At 31.0% G+C, this 20,240-nt stretch overlaps 1 protein-coding gene across 3 annotated transcripts in view; it reads left to right on the plus strand.

Moving 5' to 3' along the window:
• Positions 1 to 20,240, plus strand: part of KIFAP3 (kinesin associated protein 3) — a 194,726-nt gene that overhangs the window by 120,407 nt on the left and 54,079 nt on the right. For all 3 annotated transcript variants that reach the window (XM_037825375.1, XM_037825374.1, XM_037825376.1), the window contains exons 11-17: positions 1,320 to 1,420; positions 7,847 to 7,955; positions 9,224 to 9,336; positions 9,732 to 9,897; positions 10,513 to 10,638; positions 14,285 to 14,383; positions 20,019 to 20,104. In XM_037825375.1, coding sequence (XP_037681303.1) covers positions 1,320 to 1,420; positions 7,847 to 7,955; positions 9,224 to 9,336; positions 9,732 to 9,897; positions 10,513 to 10,638; positions 14,285 to 14,383; positions 20,019 to 20,104 — 800 coding nt within the window. The remainder of the gene's footprint in view (positions 1 to 1,319; positions 1,421 to 7,846; positions 7,956 to 9,223; positions 9,337 to 9,731; positions 9,898 to 10,512; positions 10,639 to 14,284; positions 14,384 to 20,018; positions 20,105 to 20,240) is intronic.

The following is a 20,240-nucleotide window of genomic DNA, read 5'->3' on the forward strand; positions in this document are numbered from 1 at the left end:
TGTTAGATAAAAATATTTCGTGTGGTAAGGAAGAACAAAGTAAAGATTGGATATTTTTACTTACTTTTAAAAGAATCCTAAAACTCTTTAAAACACTTCCCTCTCAAAGTTGAAGCTCTCATAGAACCAGGAATTTCTGTCTTTAAATGTGTTTGTTTATTCTTTTTCAGCATCTGGTGTTTAAATATTAAAAATAGAATCAATCAGTAGAGATTTATTGAGCAGCTTCTGTGTGCTATGCTAAACCTTCTGAGAATACCAAAGTTTGTGTCCTCTGTAGAACTTCTAACCACCAAGAATGTATGCCCAATAACTGGAAACAATAAGAATAGAAAACAGTATTTTTAAGAACACTAAATATTTTAATAATTTTGTTCTATGGTACACACAAGGATAAAGGCACTAAACTTATCCTCTGTGTTAAAATATATTTTAAAATTTTCATGATGTATTTTTTGCCAACTAAATTCACTTATATACGTAATTTTTTTAAACTTTATCTTCAAGGATTTCTCATAACCCAGGATTTTCAAAAATGATATTGTTTATTTGGATAAAACTTTTAGCTGAACAACTTATCTTGCTGTAGTTTTGTCACTGTCTTTTGATGCCATTAATAGTTCTGTAAAACATGGTCTTTTTGAAAGCAAGTAGAAAGATTGTATGACATGTTAAAGTCCCGTTTCATTTTTCAAATCTGTATGTATATGCTGTATATGTCATTCACTTTTTTTTTCTCAGTTTCAAGGTGTATGAAACTAGAATAACCTTACCTAAGAAGTTCTGAGACAATCCTTAGACTATTGTTAGTTTAGCATTTAGCATTTTATAGTTCATGTATTTTATTGTTTTTTTTTTTTTTTGTTACAAATACTGTTCTACTTCTTTCATCATTTGGATGATTTTTCCAGTTTCAGATTCATAGTAATAAATTAAACATTTTAGTTTACTACTTATACATCACTTCTGTCAATTAACTGTGTTAATCACATATTTTGATAAAATATTGAGGGGGAGACCAATATTGAACTACTGAAAACAATTCTTAGAATTTTTTCTCCAAAAACTAGTTATTGTAAGATGGAAATTATCAGTATATCACAGATAACATGAGCTTGTGCCGACTTCGGAATTGAAATAAGAAGCTCAAAATATTTTCCTGATATTTTTTTGGAATTTTAAAAACATTTGTGCGTTAAGCTGAGTGTACTATGCCAAAATACACAGACACACACAGACACACACACAGATATGTACATGTATATAGCTATAGATAAGGATAGCTACATATCACCATATCCATGATGTTTTATTCCCAGGAAATGAAAACTACAAACAAATAGCAATGTGCGTTCTTTACCACATAAGCATGGATGACCGCTTTAAATCAATGTTTGCATACACTGACTGTATACCCCAGGTAAGTGGTTTAAGTGTTTTAAGGAAACTATTCAAGAAGTTTGGATTTTCTCTTTTCTTGATCTTGCCCGATCTACTTTTCCTTTAAAAATATGCCTCCTCTTATTAATAAGTTTGTTATAGAAAACTTAGAAAACACAGAAAAGTATAAAAATGACAATAAATTTGTTATCCCATCCCAGAGAAAATATTTAATATTTCAGTACATTTCCTTCCACTTACTTGAAAGAATAATATATTTGTATAAATTATTTAAATTTGTATAAAATAGTATATGTAATTGTTGTGTATTGCCTTATTAATAGATTGTAACTATTCTCTCATGTCAGTGAATATTCTTCAAAAACAATTTCTAATAGTTTTATAATATTCTATGGCATGGATGTACCATTATTTAACCATTACTAAATTTTGTGTCTAGATATTTTTTCATAGACTTATGTAAGGAAACGTAAGCAAATGAAATAATGTGGAATGAATATCATAATATAGAAGATTTATATACTATTTATATATTCTTATTCATATCTCAGAATTTTTCTTTAGTTTAAATTCCTAAAAGTAGAATATCAAATATCAAAAGGTGTGAATACTGTGTATTTGTTATATTATGGCCAAATTAACTTCTAGGAAGACATACAGTTATATTTCCAACCAGCATTTTACTTTTGACAATACTGTATATTATCATTTATCTAAAAATCAGGTATTCCATTTCTTTTTATTTACTTTTCCATAAATATTGGTGAGATTGAACATTTTTTCATATTTTTTATCCATGTTCTTTTACAAATTGTTCATTCATGTCCCTTGCCCATTTTTCTACTGTCATTATAATATTTTTATTAGTAAATATGATCTATATATATAATAACTATTCTGGCTTTTTGTCATGTTACTAATATTTTCCAAGTTTGTGTTTTGTCTTTCAGTTTTCTTTATGGTTAATGATTTTAAATGCTTTGCATTCTCTAATGGGAAAAAGCTTTGTCAGAATTCTTACATTATTTTTATAGCATTGTTCTCAAGAAAGATTTTTGTTATAACTCAGTTGCTTGGTATAGTTCATGTGGTATGTCTGTTTGCTCTGAAGGAGTGTACTGATTTTTTTACATAGAATGTATTGTAAAGATAGATATTCTATACATATGTTTTTACTCTTAGGGAATTTACATTCATAGAACCACTATTGTACCATATATCTTTATTAGACTGATCTGTACTAAATTGGATATCTGATGATTGGGACAGTAGTTGTGATGATTTTTAATATTACCTTTTTTTTTTAGAAAATGGTTTTCTAAAATAGTACTAGCAAAATTGTAGGATATGTAATATACAATAAAAATAACACACTTGCCAAAATGCATTAGAAGATTATGAGTTGTAAGTCATACTTAATAAAGTAATTCCTCTTAAGAGTCCTACTAGGCAGTTCCTTGTTAGCCTAATGTGAATTTTTTAAACGTATATTACTTGAAAAATAATTAAAATATAGCAAAGAAAAAATTGTAATTTCCCATTTTATTAATTTGTATTAACCATCTTCCTTATTCATTCCAAATTAGTGGACAGTACTAAAATTGAACTTGCTGTTTCAGAATTTTAACAGTTTACCTGCATGCAATTTAAAAAATTGATAAACTCTCAAAGATAATTTATTAACCTTTTATATCAGAAGATAAAATAAGTATGCTTGTTTATTGGAAATAGACATCCCTCACAAAATATAGAGTATATCTTATCTAATGAAGCAGGGCTCTTATAAAGATAACGTATGTCAGACTGTAGACAATGCTAAGTCTAATCAAATTCTTTGTCAAACAAGTTTTCAATAAAAGAGTAACCATGTCAAAGGGAGATTACAGGTGATTTACTATGGTCTCACTCCATATGTTCCAAGAGTTTCTGCTTTGCAGTTTCAAAGGGTGTTCCTTTTCCAATCCTATGTAGTGTCAGAACTTCATTGCCTACAGGATATGAATTGGAAAGCAGCCAAACAGGGTATTATTTTTGCCTAGATTGACTGTTTTTATCCAGATTAGATTAAAAAGAGAATAACATTAAATGAAAGAGAAATAAATGCACACTCAAAGGGGGTGGAAAACTTATTTTGTTGAAATTTGTATTTGGAGTTATCTAGCTCTTTTAGCATGTATAATCACAAACATAAAATGCAAATTTTGTTTTAAATAAAAGAATCAGATATAAGAGCTATTGAGGTCACTTTTGGATATTGTTATTATTGTAGTTTAAAATGGTATGTGTAGAAAGTTCCCTCATAACTTTTTAAGAACAATATTCATGAATGTTTTCTTGCCAGACAGTTTTCTAACAGCAAACATGTCAGCGGTAGTGGAGTTTTTTGAACATTATATTTCATGATCAAAAAGTCCTGCAAAACTTATTCAAGATTATTTTTATTCATCTCTTATGGGACTATGTCACCAAATTATGTTGTAAACATCCTGAAGCTTTTTTAGTATGAAGACTTATTTTGAGAAAAATAAGTGATATTTTAGAATATATTTGTTTCTAAAGTGCTGTCCAACCTACAACTTGTACTTCAGGGCTCGATTTTGATATCTTCTGGGAAAATTTGACATGGTTTAATTGTCACCCAGTGCCAAATTCATTGCTAAATGATTTGTGGAAAAATCAGGAATTAAATTGAAATTTTCAAACTTCTTTCAGGAATTAAAAAGATGCTTCTTTCAGAAGTGTTGCTACTCAAAGTAATGTTTAATGCTAGTAAAACTTTAAACTCATTTGTAGCAGCAGCTGTTAACCTCCTATTAAAGAAAGCTATATCCAAGGTTTGGGATTTCTTAATGTAATATTCTGTTCTTTTTGAAATTATGCACGTTAATTTTGTTTAGTAAAGATCTTCAACTACTGCAGATGAATTTTTCAAATGAGAATCCTAAAATGACTTTGAAGGTAGGAAAAAAATGACTCAGTAGTAATTCATATTAGTTTATTGATCAAAAAGAATGTGGGAGTATGGTCATATTCTTTATTTACATTAGAAAATACGTGTAAAGGAACTTTATACATACTATAGTAAGGTAATATAGCAAAATATGAAGTCTTTCTCAACACGTTGGACCCATTCATAGCCTGATTTAAATACTACCTTTCTTATGCCTGTTTTATAGGATAAACCTGTAATTACAGTTCACTTTTATAAAATATTTATCATCCCGTCCAGAGTAGGTGACCGCATATATAGAACATGCCTCATAATCTCTCCCCATACTATATTACTTTGTTTCCTTTTGTACTTAATTGCCTCTAATTATACAGTATATTCAGATTTTCTTTCCCAGTTTTGTCACTATTCTGCAAAATCTTTGTGCTAGGCCAAGTCTTTCTTGGTAGGTAATCTTAGTGATCTAAATTGGTGGATTGTTTTAGGTGAGTGTACTTGGAATAAACAGGAGTTAATGGTTGTATTCTAATAATAGTTAAAAGTACACATTAACAGTTCATTGTCATTTAGACCTCTGTGATGCATGCTTTGTTTAAATAGGTGCAAATGCCATCCAGATGCTTATAAAAGTATTTATTGGTAATAGAAAGGCCAATCAAAGTATTTGGTTAGGTAGTGATGTCATGGTGATATTTAATATTTTACCCCAGTACAGTGTGCAAGACTATTCATACCTATCCACATGTTTTCCACCACAGTTGTCCTATATGGCCCCTCTTTGATCTACATGCTTCTTTTTAGCTGAATGCTGGTAAACTTCCTTTCTGACAGCCCCCTTTGCTCTTGCCTGCCATTATCTGCTGAAGTTCAGAAACCAGAGCATCACTTCAAACAGCAGAGTTAGGGAGTAGCCAGTCAGAAGAGATTCCTGAGGCATGCAAAGTTCTGGCATAATCATTCAAAGATGTTTGAGTAGGAGGTGGGGGTGGTAGAGGTGTATGTGAATACAGAGAGCAGTGGGGGTTGGCCTCTGGTCACTGGTAAGTAAGTGAAGTCAGGTGCCAGAGAGTCTAGACACAGTGATTTCAGTCATGGGTCTTTGGTATCTGATACTCAATATGGGACTTGTCTGATTGAACACTATTGCCTCTTCATTGCCCAGGTTGAAGCCCTTTTAGAGCCTTCGTGTTAAATCAGTAAAAGATGACAATAGACATAGTTTACAAATAACAAATCTAACTTTAATATTTCCTACTTGGCAGCAATTACACTTAACTTTTGAAGTGCCATGGATAGCAATCAAACTAAATTAAGAGATAATGTTGCATGTAGAGTTCTAACTGAAGTACTATTTTAAAATATGAATGCTTTAACTAAAATTGAAGTGTTTCTCTTTTTTATTTTGAAAAACTAATTCTTTATCACTATATATTCCATTCACATTTAGTTCTAATTTCTCCTGATTTGGGGGAGGGATGGGTAAAATTTCAAACCATTATTTTAAAAAAAGGAGCTCCTGAGTATTTCTACACAGGATTTAACATAGAAATTATCAAAAAATAAAATGTCATCAATAGCCCTATTTTTAAGGGCAGTTTTCATATTACAAAGTTTAACTTGAAGTAAATAATTCTTGTTAGCAAATATCCTGCCTTGTTAAAGCAGTACTTTGATATAACAGATTTTCATTATTATAAGAAGCTTGATATCAATGAATATTTAGAGGAAATCTCTATATACTAGATTTTGAATTGAAGTATTAAAAACATGCTAATAACATTAATTGCAGGATTGTAATCTACATTTTTATTAATTTGTAAGTTGTTTTTAATTGGCAGTTAATATATAAATAGGATCAAAATCTGTTTAATATATATCCAATAATTAAGATTATTTTATGATTGCTATTGCATCTTTTTTTCATATAATCTTTTCATTCTGTAGTATTATTGAGTATTAATGATTCTTTACCCAAAGACTCCATTAGCAGCAGCATTTGTGATTAAAGAGCTTGCCTCTGAGAAAGACATGAAGTATGCCAACTGTTTATCTGCTACAGTTTTGCAGTTTTCAACATTACATTACATGCAGTACATGTTTTGATAGAATTATACCTAAGAAGTTTATTTTTTTGGAGTGACTGTAAATGGTATTGTGTTTTATTTCCAGTGGTTTATTGCTAGCTTATAAAAATACAATTGATTTTCAGGTATTTACCTTGTATCCTTTTTGAAATTCAAAAGTTGTCTGGAACTAAAAGAGAGTAATTGAAACAATATTTAACAGAAAGTGTTTAAACAGTCAATAAATATTTATTATGCACTTGCTGTATAAAAGGTACTATGCTAGACTCCTGAAGGCATATTCACCTAAACTGGGTATTGCCCTGAGATAAAACAAGAAATTTTTAGGTTATAAAATTTAGGAATAACTTCCATAGATTACTGCTAAATGGCCTGTCTCCTACCTTTTCCTTCTACCTTTCTGGCTGCTGCTTCTCAGACTCCCCTTCCTTCTCTCTTATCATTAAATAGAGTTTTTTTCTCATTTTATATCCCTGCCCAAGTAATTGGATCCAGCCTGCAGCTTCAGTTTTCACCTGTGTATGACAATTCCTAAAATTGCGCCCCCAGTCCAGACATTTCTTTTAAACTAAGGCCACATTTCTAATTTCTAATTTCTTACTGAATTATCTGCACTAGACTATCACATGGGCAGCTTAAACAAATTCAAATATTTAAAAGCAAAATCACTATCTTCCCTTTAAAGTTTTCTTCTACTCCAGTTTCCCCTTTTATGCTAAATCTTAACACCACAAATCTTAATATATCTTGAATCCATCCTTTTATCTCTATCCCTACTACCATAGCCTAGTCCAGGTAGCCATCATCTCAGCTTGGTCTATTCTACTACCCTACTAAGTGGCTTTCCACATTTTCTTGCCCTGTTTCAGGCTACTTCTACACTGGCAACTGAAACACAAATCTTATCCTGACATTTTCCTATTTAGAAACCATTAATGGCTTCCTGTTGTCCTTAAGATGAAGCCCAAAGTCCCTAATATGTATTTCAAGACCCTGCAAGTCTGCCTTTTACCCTCTTTATTTCTCAACACGGTTTTCCTCACTCCAACTATGCTTGCCTTTTAGTTCTTCAGAACAATTATGTTCTTTCCTGTCTTGTGACCTTTACACAAGCTGTTTGCTTTGCTTTATATGCTCTGCATCCAAACAAGTTTTAAATTCCTGAAGTGAAGAGGTTTTGTCTGAAATTTCTCTTGTATTCTCCACTATACTTGGGAATTTATATTTAATGATGAGCATAAAATAGTTCATTAAGCAGTTATTCAACAGTGAGAGCCTGTGCAGTTTTGTGCATTGAGACATGTAAATTATATTTTATTTTTAATATATAATCTAAAGTGACGTGATATAATACTGTTTCTGGGTCTTTTGTTTTATATTTAAGTGAAATATGCTCTGTACTTCTTGCTAGTTAATGAAGATGCTCTTTGAATGTTCGGATGAGCGAATTGACTTGGAACTTATTTCTTTCTGCATTAATCTTGCTGCTAACAAGAGGAATGTACAGCTTATTTGTGAAGGTTAGTGTCTTTGAGCTTCATAGGTAACCTTTTAACATATGGCAATTGGCATATAATGAAAAATAGATAATAAGGAATTAGGAATGATAGTAGCTATGTAAATCCTACTTTTAAATAGTGTCTTTATTATAGCTATAACTTAAAGGTTAGCTAGCCTTAGAATATTATTACCTCATGAGTGGAAACATTTACCCCTCAGTGACATTTTGAACCATTGTGGGTTAACCTTAATTGAAATTTGATTTCTAAAAACATTTTCTCATTGAAACAAAACCTTTTATTTGCATATTTTATTAAAGAAGCAATCTATTACAATGTAAGTTTTTTTAGACAGTACAACACAAATGTATTAGGTTATAGTTTTTATGTTACTACCTAGGTAAAGTGGCTTGTCCTAAATTACGGTTTTTCAGTCTGCTCAATAGTTTTTCTTTTTTGAAAAGTAGTGTATGTTCATTATAAAAAGCACAGACAAGCAAACAGGAAAAAATTAAATCTTTACGTCTACCATCCAGCGATAATCATAGGTAAAATTTTGGTGTAATGCTTCTGAATATTTTTAAACAAAAATGGGATTCTTCTCTCAAGTTATTTTAACTTGCATTTTTTAAAAATTAATAATATATCTTGAATATTGTTCCATGTGATTAAACGCTTTCATAAGACATCATTGTTAATAGCTGCAATATAGTCCATTGTAAGGATTTGCTATAGTTTAATCCACTATTTTGGATATTTAGTTGTTTCCAATTATTTTCTATTAAAAAGGGCCGCAGTAATTATCTTTTTGTCTGAATTTTTACACATTTCCATTTTTATATTCTTAGAATAAATTCCTAGAGTAGAATTTTTCTGGGTCAAAAAGGATTTACATTTTTGAAATTTGTGTTGCATATTCCAGACACAACAGAGCACACGAAAGAGCACAAAAGTATGATTCCATTTATGTAACGTTTTAGAACAGGCAAAATTAATCTATTGTATTCAGAAGAAGAAAGTGGAAGACAGGAAAAGGGGGGATGAGGAGGAGGAAGAAGAAAATTTGATTGAGAAGAGGCACAAGGGAACTTTCTGGAGTGAATAGAAAGAAATATTCCATATCTTGATTATAGGTTACATAAGTACATGCATTTGTCAAAATGAATCAAATAGTACATTTAAGATGTATGCATTTCATATAGGTAAATTATTTTGTTTTTTTTTTTTTGAGAACTATAGACAAAAAACAATTAATTTTATTGGGGAAATTTTCTGTTTTTCTGTATTAGGAAATGGGCTGAAGATGCTCATGAAGAGGGCTCTGAAGTTCAAGGATCCATTACTGATGAAAATGATTAGGAATATTTCCCAGCATGATGGACCAACTAAAAATTTATTTATTGTAAGTATAGGGTTTGGCTTACTGTCTATTAAAATAAATTGAGAATTAAAGTTTGTATAAGTGCTGCATTTGGACAGTAATTCTTACTGATATCTTCTCACATTAAAAACTCATGACCCATATTGGCCTTTCTTTTTAAGTTTAGCTCCTGGAAATCTCAACCCAAGTTTTAACGCTGTTGTTTTGGTTTTTTGCTCCCTACTTCTACCCCCACTCCCAGTCTTCTTGCCTTAAAAATTTTATCACAAAATCACTTAGCAATTTAGCTCAAGATTATTAAAATACAATCAAGATTAATATTTAAGATTTTCTCCTATATGTTAAATTATTAGATTGGTTTTTCTGCAGGAAATCATATTTTAAATTTGTATTAAAATTCTTTGTTTTTTTTTCAGGATTACGTTGGAGACCTTGCAGCCCAGATCTCTAATGATGAAGAGGAGGAGTTTGTCATAGAATGTTTGGGAACACTTGCAAATCTGACCATACCAGACCTAGACTGGGAATTGGTTCTTAAGGAGTACAAGTTGGTTCCATACCTCAAGGATAAACTAAAACCAGGTCTGTCCTAAATATTTCACTTTTACATAATCACTAAGTTATTTCTTTCTGTTGGGTATGAGGCTGCTAGAGCTGTAATTTTGTAACTGCTGTGATACTAGGTAACACTTTTTTTCCCAAAGCTCTACATCTGGCTGTTCTTCCAGAAGGGTGGTCACTGGGTCTTCTCTTATGTTGTTTTTTTCCCTAACATTATGCTTTCTTAATATTAGTTTCCCTTGCTTATCCTGCCTTTTTTGTTGCTGTTGTTGTTTATCCTGCCTTTTTTAAAAAAAATTGCCAAATACCATTCCCTCTGCACACATACACATAGTCCTTGGAGGCACTCAAATGAGTCTCCTATTCCCATCCTCTACGTTGTCATTCAGTTTGCATTTTCAAAGACTTATTTTCACTTCTCTTATTCCCTTCAACCCCCACCCCTCACCACCACCACCACTGTCATCAGTGAACATGGACATTTGGAAAAAGGACAAATTTACAAGTATGTCAAAGATTCATAGAAGCTGATTTAATAGCTTTCAGTAACTTTTCTCTGCACTGAAATTTTGATAACATAAAAGGATCTGGATCAGGATATTTCAGTGAAAGCTTTCAATGATTTGATTTATCTAGGTGCTGCAGAAGATGACCTTGTTTTAGAAGTGGTTATAATGATTGGAACTGTATCTATGGATGACTCTTGTGCTGCCTTGCTGGCCAAATCTGGGATAATCCCTGCACTCATTGAATTGCTAAATGGTAAATTATAATTTATCTTGATTTACTTTTATGCTAATGTCCAGACAGGTTATTAGTTTAAAATTTTAAATATAAACTGTAGAGCTGAAATCATGAAATAGTTTTTACCTTGTTACATTAATCATCTAGCAACTTAAATTATATAGTTAAGAAAAATGAACTAAATATACCTGTTAATGGAATTGGAGAGAATAATATTAGAGCTTTAGGTTGCAAAGTTAAGAATGTTATTATAAAACATTTCAAGACCAATTTTATAGATAGTGTCCTCCTCCCACCAGCCTGGAACAGCTAATATTCTGTCATTTCTTCTCTCTTTTGAGCTTTGTGATGGTTGAATTGGATGTTTTATCTTATGCAAGCCCTTTTTATATCTTGATTTCTAAGCAGAAAATTTCATTCAGAAGCTGACTCTAAATACTATATACACTCTTAGATCCAGAAAGTATTGGCTACTGAACTTTCTGCCATCATAAAAATGTTCTTAATCTGTACTGTACAAAATATGTGAACCTTAAGCCCTTGAAATATGGCTGCCATGACTGAAAACCTGAATTTTAAATTTAATTTTTTAAAAATTTAATTTAATTGATCAACAGTGGCTTACGGCTACAGTATTGGACAGTGCAAGTCTAGAGTCTTACTCTTATCCTTATATTGCTCTTAAGAGGCCAGGGCTTGTTGTTCTCATATTGCATACAAAATTTATCTGAATCTTATGTTATTCTATCAGGGCCAAATTCTCTGGTATCTTATAAATTCAAAGTAGTTAATACTGTGGAAATAAATATGCTAATATGAGAAGCCTAAAGAAGACACCCTAATCTTGGTCCTTCCTATACCAGATATGATATATAAGCAAGTGGTATTGTTTTTAATAGCCTTTTGTGAAGTTTAACTTACGTAAAGAAAAATACGCAAGTATTTTTTCAAAATGTGCACACTCATGCTATTAGGGTATTAACAATCATATAAGGAAATAGAATATAACCAGCACCTTAGATGGTCCTCTTCTGCTTATTTCCAGTCTTTATTGCTTCCTCCAAAGTGGTTTCTGTCCTTTATCATCCATAGATTATTTTTGCTTGGTTTTGAATTTTATATAAATGGAATCTAGTTCCTTTTGCCCTACATTAATTATATTTATGAGATTGATCTATGTTACATATAGCAGTAGTTTGTTCATTTTCATTGTTGTATATAGTATTCTACTGTATAAATATACCACAGTTTTACTATAGATGGAAGGTAGGCTTTTTTTTTTTTTTTTTTTGTTGAGGAGAGAGCTATTATAAATGTTTCTATGAACATTCTTAAAACTTTCATTGGTGGACATATGTACTCCTTTCTGTTAGATGTATACCTAGGAATGGAATTGCATGTTTAACTTTAGTAAATAAATGCCAAGCTGTTTTCCAAAGTGGTTGTACCAATTTTTGGTCCCACCAGCAATGTACAAGAGTTCTAGTTGTTCTACATTACTACCACCACTAGGTATTATCATCCCCTTTAATTATGTCCTTTACAGTGATATGTCATTGTGGTTTTAATTTGCACTCTCCTAATAACTAATAAAGTTGAGTACTTCTTTGTGTTTCTTGGCCTTTTAGTTATATCTTATAAAGTGAAGTGTCTTCTTAGATCTTTTGCCCATTTTTTTCTCTATTTAAAGTTCTGTTGTTGTTGATCTAAAAGTTCTTCAACATAATGCATTTTAAAGGTCATCTAGATATAATGCCTCCACATTTGAAGTATTTCTTCCCAAAATTGTAGTATATGTGTATTTTATTTTGACACACTTTTCTCACAGCCAAGACTTTTCAGATTAGAAATAATCAAAAGAAAACACAGACTAGATAGTTGAGAAGGAAAGGTGGAAACAATGTAGTTGGCAGAGTAGGAATGAAGATTTGGAGAGTTGAAGAAAGTTGCTGCAGGAAGTTGACACATTATGACCTGTGTTCTGGAATTGTTGTCCCATATCCACCATGTCTGAGAGAGCTGAGATAGAAATAAAGAGCTCATAGAGCTAGCTCAGAGTACTTTACTAAGTTTTTATTTTCTCTGACATGAAATTATCACAGGCAGAGGCTATGTAATATCCTTTATTAAAAAATATATGGGGGCAGCCACAATCCAAAAGAGGACAGTTAATCCTGAGGACAGCAACCTTTGACATAAAGGACAGAAAGGAGAGGGGATTTCTGCTCTCTGGAGCCTCTGCCAAGGTCTGAGCTTAGGGATTCTATTTTGTTTTGTGTTTTTCCCCCTTCTTCACTTCTGTTTGCCTCTGAAATAAATGAGGGAGAAAAAGGCCTGCCCCTTTGAACTTAGATTATTTCTTTTCCATTAGGGCCAGAATATTCCAGTGATTAAACACAGCAGCCTCTCAAAAAAACAAAAAAAAAAAAAACAAAAAAAAGAATACATGGATTTTTGAGATTAAAACCCTTGGGGTTAAAAGAGAGAACACTGTATAAACCAAGAGAGTAATTAATAGTGGGAATTTTCAGCCCAAGTAGTCCAGTGTGAGAGAGTGGTACTTTTGCAAGTTATTGAGAGAAATCATTTGGGAAAGATTGGACTTGAAGGGGCCCATAATTTATTTCACACAACTAGCTAGATACTCTGTTGACATGTAAATCTGTTTCTAATGGATAGCATCAAACTGTTGCCAATAGTTTATAGTAAACCACATTATTTGTAAACCACATTTCATAACAAGTACCTAAAAATTAGATTATATAAAATAAGTAATTTGCTTTTGTCTTTACATATTAATCAGTAGATATCAGCTGTTCTTTAAATTATTCTTTGTAGTATAGTAAACATTTCATTAGCCTGTGTGATTATGTAACATTCTTTTTTGTTAATATAATTAAAGTTGAAACTAAAATCCCTTATTTCTTGCCAATAAGTAGAGTTTAATTATGTTAACATTATTCAACAAAGGTTTAAAAATACCTTTTATAATTGTCCAATTTCTACCAAAAACTTAATTTAGAATATGTGCTCTCTTTTAAGAGCTGTTTTTCTCACATGAAACCAACATTATAGAGACAAAATAGAACCATATTGATGTAAAAATTATAATCATGCACAAAAAAAAAACAAGTAATGGTAAATATTTTGTCATTTCACATTAGGGGTAAAGAAGTTAATTTAATCAATTTCTTCATACCAGGTAATAAAATATACTGAAAAGTACACAGAGGCATTGTCCCTTAGTCTTGTCCTTTAGCCTTTCCTAGATACAACCTCATCTTTTGAGATGAACTATCTCAGGTAGTCTGGTTTAATGTCAGAGATTACATAATTTCTCTTTTTCAAAATCTTCATTTTTTTATTCTTGTACTTCAAAGTGATTTATCAGATATAGTTTAACTATAACAAAATTTCTTCTGAAACTTCTGAAAATATATTATTATAAAATTTCCTCACTGATCATTATCATGCAATTTAGAAGAAACACCTAAGAGATAGATGATATATGTCACCCGTATATTATAAATAATTTGAACTAGTTGTCCTTTATCTGCCTTCTCATCACTTTTAGTTTTCTCATTCTCATTATTTCCCTCACAGTTATTCAATTTTGAAACTAAACATAGTACTCTCTTACTTCAAGTATTTTTTTTCCTTTCAGCGCAACAAGAAGATGATGAATTTGTGTGTCAGATTATTTATGTCTTCTACCAGATGGTTTTCCACCAAGCCACAAGAGATGTCATAATCAAGGAAACACGTATCCTTTCAATGTTTATAATAGATAATGATATTTCACATATTCAGAAAAGATTAATCTTTGATTTTTTTGTTTTTGCTCAAATGTAGAAAACATCTAACTTTTAAATAGTTTTAGAGAACAAGCAATTTTCCTTAGAAACTTGGCCTCAAATCAATATATAGGTAAAATATAGTGGAAACAATTTTATTAACTTATATGGCTGTGATTCCTAAGAAATTTAACAAACCTATCAAACTTTCTTCTCCACTAACATATTTAAATATAAGAGGTTCCTAAAATTATCCTTAGTCCTTTTCTAATCCTGCATTATTCAGTCCAGATGGGAAACCACATCTGTTCCTATGACTTCAGCCACCACATATATGTTAAGTGTATAGTATCTTAAAAATCTTTTCCTTGAGCTCCAGGCATTTGTTGCTAACTGCCACATGTCCTCTATCTACGTAAAGGGGCATAACATGGTATAGCCTAAAGAGCATTATAATCAAATAGCTCTATTTTTAAATTTTCTTTGCCACTTATTAGGTACAGGATCTTGGATCAGTTACTTAGTATCCTTGAGCACAAAGTTTCACATCTATAAAATAGCCATGATATTAAAATAAAATATCCTCCAAAGATGATATAAAGAATGTGTCATTGGCTTTGAAGGCAACAAACATAAGAGGAGTTTCAAAACATTTTAAGAAATGGCAGTCTCATTAAAACAACAACAACAAGTTCTCCTAAGGTATTACTTTAAAAAAAGCATTTAGATACATTAATACATAAACCTCCTAAAACATAGAGGTACTCAGTCAATGGTAATTTATCATTAATGCATCCAAAATGGAATTCAGTATTGCCAACATCCTCTCCTACAAAAAGAAAACAAAACTGTTCTGCCTCAGTATTCATTGCAGATGATAACCACACTATCTGTTGAGTTGAAAATTTTGGCTTCTGCTGTCTATTTATGACTCATAATTAATCATTTATTCTGCAAACATTTATCAAGGGCTCACCATTTAACAGATATTGTTTAAGTACTGAATGTATAAGAAAGTTTGTCCCTCCCCTCAAAGAGTTTATAGTTTATTTGGAGAGAGAGACAAATAAATAAATATAAAATTATAATCCAGTGTGATCAGCATCATAAAGATATGTGCATAGGGCACACGACAGGATATATATAACTAAGCCTTGGAATATCATGGGAAAGCTGGCAGTGGAAGTTGGTGTTTAAATCTTTCTTTCTTTGTTTTTTAGTTGTGATTATTTGTTTGTGTTTAAAAAACAAACAAACAAACAAAACTTTTAAACTCCACTGCCTAAAATCCTTCATTACCCCTGTGAAAAGTCTAAATTATTTGCTTAGTATACATAGTTCTTCATAACCTGACCTTAACCTATTAACTTTTGTGAAGTGGTATGTATCCCCTTTAGCCTTACAATACACAAATTTCTCATCATTTATCAGGATGACCTGCCTTGTCATAACTGGCCTTTTCTTTTGCCTCATCAACCTCAAATGCTTTCCTTCTTTTTTTAACCTGTCTCCCGCTCCTCAAAGACCACTTTCTATACCACTTTTCAGTTAATCCTTTCTAATCCTGTGCACCACACATAGAACTAATTTCCTTATTTTCACCTCTAATAAGGTACTTTACCTTTTTATTGCCTGCCTCTCCCAAAAGATTTTCACCTCCTCAAGCTCAAGGACTGGCTTTGTCTACTCATCTTTTCCAATTTAACACAGCATGGGACACAGGGGTGTATTTGTTTGGTGAGTGAATTAATGTATTTAAATGGTGAATACCCTTTTTAAAGTAATACCCTAGGAGAACTTGTTATTGTTGTTGTTTTAATGAGGCTGCCATTTCTTAAAATGTTTTGAAACTCCTCTTATGTTTGTTGCATTCAAAGGCAATGACATGTTCTTTATTTCAACTTTAGAGGAAAATTGCCTTGCTTAAAAGGGCAAATTTAATTTCTGGAGCCATATAAAATCTCTGAGTCAAGTCTGATGAATAATATCTAATAAGACAGATACTCATTTTAATATGGGCTATCAAAATGGAAATATTGTTTTTCCATTATGGTTACATTATAGAGAGTTCCTTTAAACATAAAGTAATAATTTTTCAGATGTGCCTTATAAACTGACTGTCCCAGGAAAATAAATACCAAATACAGTTTTGAGCAATGTTAACATCAGTGGAATAAATTAACTTTTCCCCAGCTGTGTTCTTTGAAACATGTAAGTTCTATGGTAAATGAGTTTGGAAAACACTGAGTTTAGTTAAACAATTTTTCTTATTATTATCGTTGGGTCTTCTTGGACCATTTATTATGCTTTCTAGGGGTAAGAGTCTCTAAAAGGATATTTTCTGTATATAGTGTATAACACATCACTAGAGAAGCCACTACGAGAAACACATATTAGGAAACATTAAACTGAAAGTGTAGCTTTCATAGGTAATTACATCAAGAGACAGCTCTTGTTTACATGTCACCTCATATGGTTTTTTGTGAGGACCAAAGAAGAATGAAGTATTTAAAGTACCAAGTGCCTGGCACACAATACGTAGTGAATAATGTTATGTGTTACTGCCTCTGCTGTGGTATATCTGTTAAAAATGTACTCTCAATACCTTATTATCAAAGCTCACAGTATTCAGAGACCTTCTGTTTGATTTTTCTTCTCAGTATAACTTTCTTTTCTTTTCCCCCCACATTTGATTTTTTTTTATACCATTGAGTCTGAAATCAGTACTTTTTAAATACTTATTCTAAACATATATTTTGATAATGATGGGAATAGGGGATAAAAGACCTGCTAAATTAAATTTTTTACAGAAGCATCATCTAGGACTACTACATAAATCAGGTGCTGTTCATCCATGTCTAGGGCATGCTGAAGTGATTTTGCCAAAATACCAAATTCAGAAATGTTTTCATATTCAAAAACCAGAATTATTGATGGCAATGCCATTTAAGTTTGTCATGTTGCAACTTGTGACATAATTTAGAATTATTAGTAAAATATTTCATTTTACCATAATTTTAAGCATTTTATTGTGATTGTTCCCATGAAATTAATATTTTAAAACTTTTTAAATTAAGCATTTATTCATTCCTTTACCCATTTTCTTAAAATCAGAAAGTTTGATCAACATTTTTTGATTAGATTTCAAACAGAATGAAAGAAAATTGACATTTTAGATGGCTAGTGCAGGCTTATTTTAAGTAAATTAATAATTTATATTAAGGTGTTTGAAATATTTAAAATGGTTCTCAATGCAACTCAATCACATAGGAATCTAGAATCTGAAATTGAGAACCAATGCTATTGTGATAATTAATTTTTATGTAGTCCCAACAATGACAGTATGGTAAATAAAAATAACTCACATTTGTGTAGATACTCTTAGATTCCCCCTGAGAATTTCTCAGATTTTCCTATGAATTTTATTTTCATTTTATCATCACAAATACCATGTAAACTAGGTAGACTGGGTCTCATTTATTTTAACAAAACTTTATTGAGTACCTGTTAAATTCTTGAAGCTGGGGATACAGAGGTGAACAAGATAAAGTCCCTGCCATAATGGAGCTTACATTTCAGTGGAGGAGTGACACAAGAAATACCATATTCTTTAAAGATTTTTTAAAATGAATTTCAGAGCATACATAAATATTTTTATACTCTATTTTTTTGACTTATTTATTTTAAATATATCTCTTTTTTTCCTCAAAAATAGTAACACTGACACTGACACTGGGTTAACTACTGCCTTTGCCACTTGTTAGTTGTGAAACTATTGACGAAATTTTTTGGCATTATAGACAATGCTACAAAGAATAGTTTTTACTTGCACACGTGCTAGCATTTCTTTGTAGAAGTCTGTGGCCTCTGTTTCAAATATAGAATGAAAGTATTGACGGTATTGACTTTTTCTTCACAGTCTTAGATTCACTGGAGTTTCCTTATTAATTTGAGTTTCCTTTATTCTCTTTTCCTGTACTTATTTGTTATTTTTACATTCCATTTCTTTTCTTTTGGAAGTTACACTCAAATTCACACCAAGTTCTAAGTTAAGGAGTCCATCTATCCTCCTGCTTGTAAGTCTAATATCTCTATTTCCATCTTCCATGTTATTTGCTATCTAATATAATAATTTCACCTCATTTTTATGAAATTTTTATAACATACCAAATTAATCATTATTTTTATTGCTTTAAAAAAATCAGTGCTTATTTAAGATTTACAATGTTGACCAATTTCCTCATTTTTACTACCTTTTCTTGATTTTCTATTCCTCTTCTTGAGTTGATTTTCTTCCTTAATGAAATACATTCTTTTGTACTTATTTAGTAACTAGCTATGAATAATAATACCAATCTATCTGAAAATAACTAGTTTGCCCTCTTGAATACTAATTTACAGAATTTTTAGAATTCTAGGTTGACAGTTACTAACTATCCACCCACAATTTGAAGGTATTTTTCCCCTGTCTTCTGGCCTGCATTGTTGCTAATGAGAAGTCTGTAATTACTCTTAGTTATTGTTATCTGTCATAAAGTCTGATGACAGTTTAACTTTCCCTTATAAAAGTGACTTGGTCTTTTTGCGAGGATGACTAAAGGAATTTTTCTTCAAGGTCAAGTAGTTTTACTAGAATTTGACTTGGTATTAGTTGTCTTGGGTTGATTTTTCCAAGTATGAAAGTGTACTCTTTTGGTATGTAGTTTTAAGGTATGTTTTAATTAGAGGAAAGGTTTCTTGAACAGTGGGTTCCTGTATTTGTTCTATTTAATTGCTTTGATTTTCTTCTATGGAATTTCTGTTAGGTTGAATCTTCTTTACCTATCTTTAATACCAATCATTTTATAGTTTCTTTTACCTATTCTTTTTATTTATTTTAATTTATTTTCCTTTTTGGCTTGTATTTCTCTTAAGGTTTTATATGTTGTGTTTATTTAATCTTGTATTACTTTAAGTTAATCTTCATATATCTGATAATATTTTTTGCTTTTATTTTTAATTAAAATAATTAAATCTTTTATTTCTCTGTGCTTTTCTAATTCTGGTTTATGTTGTTTATTTGTTCATTTATATTCTAACGTTTTCTTAAATTATTTCATCTCTTTATGAAATATTAGGTTGCAGTTTTCATCTTTTATGTTAAAATCTCTGTTTACATGTTTTCTCTTTTTTTCTTATAATAACCTTTTATGGAATTTGACTATGATTCTTTTCTATTACTAATTGTTGTGTTTAGTTTTCATAAACTTTAGGAGGACAGGATGGACCAAAAAAACTTTTAGAGCTTCACAGCTCTAGAGCTCCCTCCAATATTTTCATGATATTTATGCTTCCAAAAGATGGCCTTATACTTTCTGAGATTACTGGACTCAGTTTTCCTTACCTATTTTTATTTAGATTTTCTTTTATGCCCCTTTACTATCCATGCTTTTTCACAAATGAAATGTTAAATGTTTCTGGTCATCTGTGTTAGTGATCTTACTTTAAAATTTGAAGTTGAATATTAAGCTTAGCTTTTGAATTTAGAGGAATCAAGGATTTTCTGATATGATTGAATATCCTTACTCTCAAAAGCAGTTTGTATCTTTAATCAGTTTTATTCAGAGGCTCCAGCATACCTCATAGATCTGATGCATGATAAAAACAACGAAATCCGAAAGGTCTGTGATAATACTTTAGATATTATAGCGGTAAGTAATTATTCTTTCTACACAAAGTATAATAGGCTTCATTTTGGGGGAAAAAAACAAAGACATTGTAAACCCATTTTGAGCTATGTATTTAGTGTAAACATAAATTTGTTTTTGGTAAAGATCAGGAAATATG

This window comes from Choloepus didactylus, chromosome 2, assembly GCF_015220235.1.
Source record: "Choloepus didactylus isolate mChoDid1 chromosome 2, mChoDid1.pri, whole genome shotgun sequence".
In the NCBI taxonomy this organism is placed as follows: Eukaryota; Metazoa; Chordata; class Mammalia; order Pilosa; family Megalonychidae; genus Choloepus; species Choloepus didactylus.